Raw genomic sequence first — 8,960 nt, 5'->3', positions numbered from 1 at the left:
TTTAGCTATGCCAGGGGTCGGCAACCTTAACACTCAAAGAGCCATTTGGACCCGTTTCCCACAGAAAAGAAAACACTGGGAGCCACAAAACCCTTTTGACATCTAAAATGAAGATAACACTGCATATATCGTTTTTTACTTTTATGCTATGTATAAAAAAACTTATTTATCCATGGTTGGCCTCAATAAATTGTGTGCCAGCGGGTGTCGCATATTGGTGGTTGTGACACATATTTTGGGTGACAGGGAGCCGCAGCAGAGGGATGAAGGAGCCACATGCAGCTCCAGAGCCATGGGTTGCTGACCCCTGAGCTATGCCATTTGGGATGAACACCCTTCAAATCGTGTAGGAGTATGGAAGGATTTCCAGGAAAAAAACATTACAGACTACAGAATTCAGGTGAGCCTGAGGGCAGAGATAAACCTTCAAGTAACCTCAACAATTCTCAGAAAGAGGGCTAATGACCACAAGATTCCACAGAATATAAAATCCTTCCATTCTCCACCATTAAGAAGCTTCTTGGATGAGAAGCGAAACGTCTGCTAGCAAAACAAGAAAGTCCAGTTGCTTTTTGGAAGAAAGTACCTTTGGGATGTTTATCATTATATCTGAAACCAGAGCAAAGCTGGATTTTTTATTTGTGGGACTGGAGCTTGTGGACACTGGCAGAAGGATTCAGGGGGAGCCAAAAAAGTCAAGACAGGTGTAACTACAAAATCAAAGCCATGCCTTTTTTCTATGTATGTTGTATGGCCAGGGTTCAGTCATGTAGTCGTAGTTATCATCTTTAATTTTTTTGACCCCCAAACACCCTTCTATGCATTGGAAGAACTCTTCCCTCATTCAATCAGTTTGTTCCTGGGCTCAAGGAAGTTATTCCATTTCCAGGAAGCTAGTTTCTAGTCTCCTTCCCATAAAAAGGGGAAAGCAAAGAGAACCAATTTCTATTGTTGCTCTTTTTTTCCTGAGCTACTTAGGCACAAGGATGAGTGGCAACAATCTGACCCTTGCTTGGCAATAAATGTTTTTTTAAAAAAATCTTTTTATATATGTATGTCCGGAACAGATTTTTTCTTAACTTTTTAGACTCTTTTTTTTTTTGCAAAGAATTCATATATATAAAATTATCTTACCTGTAGTGATGTAACACCTTTGATAATTCTGATTAATTCAGGCTCTATTCTTAAAAGAAATATAAATGCATAGACACCCACACAAACCCATACAACAGTAGACAGGAAGACAGCTTGTGCTTATAGGAGGAGGACATATCATAATTGAATGGAAAGCTGGGAATTGTTTGGCAACTGAAATATAAATAACTTACAAGATGGAAGAGTGGAAACAACTGCCATAAAAGGAACTGTAAACATTTCAAGACAATCCTGAAGAACATTCTATACTAGACCATCAAGAAAAAAAACTCCGTAAATATGCCCTCTGTATTTACAGAATGGAAGAGAACACTTGTGTGGAGAAGAATCCTACTCTGTGCAAACAAATAAGTTTATTCACTTTTATGGGACAAAACAGGCTAAGAAAAATAGACTTTTCCTATTTTCATTGCACATTTCATTAAGGGCACCATGGAATATTGCTGGAGAGAGAAACAGACTTCTTCCCCTCAGCGGTTGGTTTGTTATTTGATTGCCTGGGCTTCACTATAATTGGTTGGATATATCATAATTGGTTGGCTTAATAACCTTTTTTGTGGCAGTCATTAAGTGAACACTACAGCCATTAAGTAACTGCTGCAGTCATTAAGCAAACCAATGGTTTGCTATGGGCCAGTTTTGTCAAAAATCGAAAGTAAATGCCTACTTTTGGCAAAACCATCATAAAACGCAATTGTGTGACTGCAGGATGCTACAAATGGTTGTAAATGGATGCCAAGCACCTCAAATACAGTCATGTGACTGGAGGGCAAGTGGCCATCAGAAATTTGGAATCCCTGGGAGATCTGTCATAACTTCAAACTGTTGTGCTAAGTGGTGGTCATAAGTCAAGAACAACCTCTGGAAGGAAGGAAGGAAGGAAGGAAGGAAGGAAGGAAGGAAGGAAGGAAGGAAGGAAGGAAGATAGATCTTTGACACTCACTGCCATGTTCCCAGAAGGAAATTCAATGGGGAAGCCAACAGGAAGTCAGAAATTGTTCCCGCTCATGGTCATTCTGTTTCTTTCTTTAGGTAAGAAAATATCTCTGAAATGATGACCCAAAGGGTCACAGGTTATCTAGTATACCACTAAAACTCTCTCAAGTCTGTAACCTTTAACTGGGTGAAACAATGCATCATAGGGCAAAAAATGTTCAACCAAGATACCTCAAATGAGCTAATTTACAGAATACTGGGATCCATTACTCCCATGGGAATGAAATTTTGGACAGTTTTTGCCATTTCAGTGCCATTGTGCTGCTGTTATTCATGGTCACGTGTTGCTCATTTGCAACCTTCTCTGGAACCTTCTCACAAATCAGTGGGGAAGCCAGGGAAAAAGTCAACGGGTATCACATGATTACAACTGATGGTGGGAATGTGGATGGGAAGTTAAACTTGCATTGTCTGTCTAGTAAGGAAAATATCCGAAAGGATGATCCAACAGGTCACGGGGTTGTCTAGCAAAAACTAAACACCTGTGTAGTCTACATTTCAATTATTTTGAAAAAGGAGGAGCCTTTGAGTAAATCTTCTGAGATCTTTAAAATTTTCCAGACCTTTTTCTTTTAGTGTTTAATTATGTAAGAGTTTTATATATGTTACTTTCTACTTCCAAATAAAACAAATGATGTAGCAGAGCACAGGGCCAAAGCAACCTGTTCCAATAGCCACAAAGGCAATTTCAACCTAACATTAAAAGGATAAAACAGTTGTGAATCTTTCTGGGAAGGTCCGACTCCCACAGACTCTTTATTATAAGTTTTTAACTAGAGGCTGGATAACCACTACAAAGAAGATCAGATGCAAAGTTTTGAGATCAATCCCAGCACGTGCAGCCTTAATTTCCCATAATGCCTAGCATAAAGCTTTATCCTGAGGCATTATGGGAAATGAAAAAAAGAGAGTGTAACTGCTGGCAAAGATGCTTTAGCAGAAGCACTATTACTCAATAAGCCTACTGGGACTTTTTACTAAGGTCCCCCCCCCCCCGCAGCTTTAGTAGTAATTCAAGTCTTCTAAACATTTACTTGGGAGTAAAACCCCAGTGGAATAAATTAGTGTACGTTTATTCCAAGGCAAATATGCTACAAACGAATCCAGCCGTCCCTCCTGCCTTAGATCCTATCTTTACAACACATGCCGGCTCTGTGTATCTCTATCTCTCTCTCTCTCTCTCTCTCTCTTTCTGTGTGTGTACGTCTGTTGCCATGCTGACCTCCGCTGGCTCCAATCCAGGATCATGACGCCACCCTCGCCCCGCCCCTTGCTCTCGATCACAGAGACCCCGCCCACACTCCCCGGCCGCCGACGTTAAAATAGCAGGCGAGTCCACGGGAACGCAGACACTTTACATACGGGGGAGGAAAGAAAGGCGCAGAGGAAGGAACCTTTTTAACTAATCTCCTTTTTCACGGCTTTCGCACTCTTATATCCACCTGGGATACACGACGTACCACGGAAGACTCTGCACCGGGAGAAAGAACCGCAGTTCTCTTGGCAACTTGAAACCCCTTGAGGTGTCGCCCCCCCCTCTTTCGGTGGGAGCGGTTGGACGCGCCCGGCGCGCGTCATCCATTGTTTACAAACCAACCGCAGCACCAACAGCGGCGTTGGAGAAGGCAGGGAGCGTGCGGGGAGAGGGCTCGCTTGGCAGTTACGAGCGGCGTCGCTGCGGTGGCCGCCCCAGAAACAGCCACGCGTGCCAAGCGAAGGGGAAAGCAGGCAGGAGAGCAGCGGCGATGCCTTGCCGGCGGCCGGGCGGAGAACGCTTCCTATTCCTGGAGCGCGCCGCCGTCTCATTGCAGAGCGGTGCCGGGACGGCCGGCAGCGGCTCTAAAGAAGTGGACGCCTTGGTGGCCAAGCTGGGCGAGGTGCTGCAGTTGAGCTCCCAGCACCGGACGCCGGCGGCCCCTCGCCTCCTCCCGAGGCACCACGGCCGGGACCGAGTGGCTCCCTACTCGTCCCCGAGAAGTCTCGGCTTCTTAGCCTCGCTACACCACCGCCACCCGCCGTCCCACCCGCGCCAATCGCCCTCGCTGCTCCTTTGGCCGCCGCCGCCCCCTCCGCCGCCGCCGCCGCCCACTGCGGACCAGAAGGGCAGCCCGCGGGTCTCCAAGCAGCTGTGCGGCCGGGGCTGGTTGCGGAGCTCCGCTCGAGCCGGGAGGAAGCAACCCCGTCGCCACCGCTACCGCTCGCTGCTGCCCGCCGACGAGGACGAGGAAGAGGACGGCGACCCTCACCGCCTCCTGCAGCAGCTCATCCTCTCCGGCAACCTCATCAAGGAGGCGGTGCGGAGGTTGCAGTTGGCGGCTTCGACGGCGGCCGAGACTTCTTCTACCACGGGCTCCCCGGGCTCCGTTTCGTCCGCCGGGAGCTGCTGCCGCTGCAGTAGCAGCGACGGAGACGCGGGCTCAACCTTCACCGTCGCCGCCTCTTTGCAAGCTTTGCCCTAACCTCGCCTGGCCCCGCTTCTTCCCGGGAAGGCGCCTTGGAGAAGCGACCTCGTCTATTTGGCTTCCCCTCATCCCGGTACGCGCGGGGACAGGGTCGCCGAGGCGCCGGCCAGCGGCTGCGACTACAAAGCCCCAGAGGCGGTTCAAGCCACGGCCAGATACTTGAAGCAGACCCTCGCGGGGGCTTTGCCTGAACTTCCAAGCGATGCTTCTTGGTCGCTTTTTTCATTACTCTTGAGCCAACTTGACGATCTGCTACCGTTTCTCTTTCGGGGAAACACAACACAACAAAGCAAAAGACAGAGGTGCTATATTGCGGCTCCGGACGGTTGTTCTCCAGCCTCCCGTCCGGCCGTCGATCGGTCCCGTCTCCCGTCTGTCTCCCTGCCCAGACGATCCGGATCTGCCTTCGGTTGCTGGAGTTGGCGCCTGCCACCGGGGCGCCGAAAAACCCTACCTCTCTCGCTGTTTGCCCTCGGTGTGGGAAACGCAAAGAAGGGACCATCCCCGCGTGTGGCATTGTCTGGCGTGAAATCCTCGCGCGCGCCCGCGCCTGCCTGGGTGCGCGGGTTAGGACATGGGCAATTGACTAGTAAAGACCTTGTCCACGTACACGATCGGAAGGGGGGGAGGAGGAGGGGTGGGCACCCTGGCCAAGACGCTGCTGGACACTTGATAATATATAATCCGCTTTGGATCACCGTGCCCTTCCCTTCTCCAGCTTTCTCGCGAAGGTCACCCCCCCCTTTTTTCCCCTGCCCCCCCCACCCCGTGTTTTGGTGTCTTTGCTGTGTTCCCAGGCAGGTGGCCGTGGTACTGTAATCCTATCCCTGCTTGTTTTGACTGGGCTGTGGGCAAACCCTGTGTGTTTTGTAACGGCTGGGAGTCTCCTGAGGACGAACACGTTGGTCCAAGCTTTCCTCTCCTCTCCACACCCCCCGCTTCTTTCCCAAAGCTCCTCCTCTCCTTACAAGCTGGATTTTTCAGAAAGGGGGTCATATTTCAGCAAGCTTTCTAGGAAAACTACCCCGGTAATTGGGGGGCGGGGGAGGGACAAGGGAGGGGGATTTTTTTCCAGCCAGAAGAGAACCCAGAGATTTGCTTCTTGATTCCAGTATGTCATGGCAAGTCCATATGCCCCCCCCCCCAAAGAAGGAAATAAATTCTTGCCCGTTTCTGATTAGCTGAAGAGGAAAATTTCATTTCTGATGACCCTTGTCTGCCCCCTCCCCTCTGCAATTTCTTCTCCTTTGGAGCATTGGTAGTTGTTTTTTAAAACAAAAAACAAAAACCTAGAAATACAATCTATATGAAGCCATTAAAAAAAAAGAAAAAAAAGAAAAAGGGAATCTAAAAACTAGAAAGCAGCTGGCTTCAACTGAACATTATCAGAGATTGTGGATGAAGTACTCTGTTAACAGAAGGTAGCTAATCGCAAGCTTTTAAAAATAAAAACAATAAAATGTGTGTATATATCTATATGCGTGCGCACACCCTCTGGTTTAGCAGAAGCAGTTGTGAACTAGGTATGTGTGTATAGGTGCTTTTACGCATATTTATATATATACACATATGTACACTTCGTAACGGAGTGTTGAAGTTGTGTTCCTGGTTTTCAGGGGTTGTCTTTAATGTGTATCTATTGAATAAACATGGTAGACTTTATATATTAAAAATGGAGTCTTCTGTGTCCTTTGTCCTGGAATGGTTTATGATGCCTCCTTAATGTGCATAACCAATTATTTTGCCTATTGCTGAGAAAGCTGGTTGGTTGGTTGAGGATTTTTTTTTTTTTTTTAGTACAACTGGTAGAGGGTGCAGTGGAAAAATCTGGTTAGGATTTCTGCACTACGCAAATCAGTTCCTTTGTTTCCTGCCAAACATGATTCTGGGCATTTTTGTTCATATTGCTCTTGATACTGCCTCTGAATGCAATAATATTTGAAACCTCTAATTTCACCCTGCTCCCCCTCCCTCTGAACACTTTGTGGTAAGAGAAAGAATGACGCTCCGGACCCCTTGCAGCAGGTCTTAACTTGATTACAATTGAGCTCCAGTGATCTTGGATGTAATCCAGATCCACTGACATCACTAGATGGCTCTCCATTTGAAGTATTTAAGAAGAGAAAAGCTTTCTCTAGATGCCAATTAAAATAAATGCCAATTAAAATATTTTCAGAACACTCATTTGACATTTGCTTTGGATTACTAGCTATAATTCAATTTAAAGTATGTCTGCTTGCTGTTCTACTGTTTACCTATGTCCCAATTTCAAACTCGAAATATCTTCCTTTGTTGGTAGATGACTTAGTCATAAAGAAAGTGATAAAGCATTCTGTCAAGGTAATAAAAGCAAAGGGCATCATTTGCCTGGTTTGCCAGAGATCTGCATCCAGAATAGGAAAACATAGATTTTTAAAAGGCAATGGACAAATATTAGCAAATAGTCAAAAGAAAATGAATCGTCTTATTTGAATCAATAAATTATAAGAGCCGCAAAATATAAATTCTAAGAAGCAGATATGTAGATATGTATATAAATAATATATTACACAACTATTGAATAAAAATCTTGCAGATGTGATAGATGTGAGTAATAATCAACATAAATTCATGATCAATACCTTTATTACGATAAAATCACATCACACAAAAGATTGAGTTTGGATCTTCAAGAACTCTTTGTTATGCAATTGGATTAGGGAAATACAGTAGTCTTCTTTTAAAGCTACCTCCTCAGCCAATCTTGCAAATCTGGATTTCCTACCCACTGGCCATTAAGTTACAGTCAGGTTTATCTTAATGTTTTTCTGCCTATGGCATTTTCTCAACTTAGACAAGATGTGTGGACTTTTAAGATGTCTGGACTTTTAACACCTAGCTGGCTCTGGAATTCTGAGGGATGAATTCCACGAATCTTAAAAGTTGCCAACATATTTATTAAAGGCCTATGGCTTCTAAATGTGTTGGACTAGTGTTTCTCAACCTTGGCAATGGTATTGTGTGTGGTCTTGAACTGCCAGAATTTCCCAGCGAGGGAAAAGACTGATCAGGGAATTCTAGGAGTTGAAATCCACACATCTTAAAGTTGCCAAGGTTGAGAAACACTGGTTGGACTTCATTGTTCCTAATCAACATTGCCAATCGCTTTATTTACAGTTTTTATATATCTGCAGGAATGTTGATCCTAGTACATCTGGAACTTGCCAGGCTGGGAAAGACTGAATTGTTTCCTCTGCCTTACAGTTCTAAAGTTCTAGTCCAGGAAGAAGAGCTGCCAAGGAATTAGCCAGACTCGACAGCTGCAATTTTGTACAAGAATTCAAAGAATACCTTGTCAATATTGACTACGTTGACAAAACCCACACTCTGTTCGGTTATAAAAGTAAACATGCCATACATCATTATTAGAGTTAACATATTCTGGGCCTGTTTGTTATTCAGTTCTCATCTTCCCATCTGAATTTCGAAACTATGGAGAAAAGCATAGTTGCCAGAGTTGTATGGAAATGTTGCTGAAGAGACTACAAGTCTACCAGTAAACAAGTTAAAACAAATGTCTAATAGCTTGCCAAATAAGGCTTTTTTAAAAGTCTGGGCAAATCATCTGCTTTGCTCTGGAGCAAAGTTTAATTGAAAAATGTTAATTTACAACAATTTGTGTGTGTATGTGAAAGGGGGAAGGAGGGAGGGGGAGAGTACACCCTCTGGAAGTAAGGTTTAGTTGTTACATTATAGTGTGACAACCAATCAAAGCACATTGTACCTAATGCTTATTCATTTTTGTTTTTATTTATATCCACCTTTTTATCCAGGGAGGCACTCACGGCATCCAGCAATTAAACATAAAATGTGTTTAAAAGTATTAATAAATTCTGTACAAATCTGATTTATAAGATGTATGATAAAAGAATCTGGCTAATGTTGTTTGGGCTTAGAAGCTAAGCAAGGTTTGATCTGGATATTATTTGAATGGGAGCCCACCAGGAGAGGCCCCGGATTGTTGAGTTGAAAAACCAGAAGGCAATTGTAAATCACTTCCATATTTCTTCCAAGAAACCTACATGACATTTTCCTGAACTCAGCAAGCAAGACTGCTAATGTCCCTGTGCTAATAGTAACAGCAACAGGTGATCTGCAGCTTAATACTCGGAAGAGAAACAGAGATGAAAGTGGTAAGATTGTGTAAAAATGCATAAATAAGAGTAGGATGTAGGAAGCCTTATGGGTACATATAACATTTTACTGATAATCTGTGCAGTAAAATCTTTGTTTCCCCTATATCTTATAATGTTATAACTCCTTGCAGGTAAGCAGTATTTGGGGGAATCTTAATCTTTGTGGTCAGAA

General features: G+C 44.5%; 1 protein-coding gene across 1 annotated transcript; it reads left to right on the top strand.

The window, feature by feature from the left end:
• Positions 1–3,371: 3,371 nt before the first annotated feature.
• Positions 3,372–6,286, top strand: LOC117668513 (GSK-3-binding protein-like). Its single transcript, XM_034422458.3, has one exon. It carries the CDS (start codon positions 3,897–3,899, stop codon positions 4,608–4,610), a length of 714 nt encoding a protein of 237 aa, XP_034278349.3. The 5' UTR covers positions 3,372–3,896; the 3' UTR covers positions 4,611–6,286.
• The last annotated feature ends 2,674 nt before the right edge of the window (positions 6,287–8,960 follow it).

This window comes from Pantherophis guttatus, chromosome 3 (genome assembly GCF_059756535.1).
Source record: "Pantherophis guttatus breed Tessera chromosome 3, ASM5975653v1, whole genome shotgun sequence".
Lineage (NCBI taxonomy): Eukaryota > Metazoa > Chordata > Lepidosauria > Squamata > Colubridae > Pantherophis > Pantherophis guttatus.
Note: the sequence above shows the minus strand (reverse complement) of the source record. Positions and strands in the feature narration are given on the sequence as shown.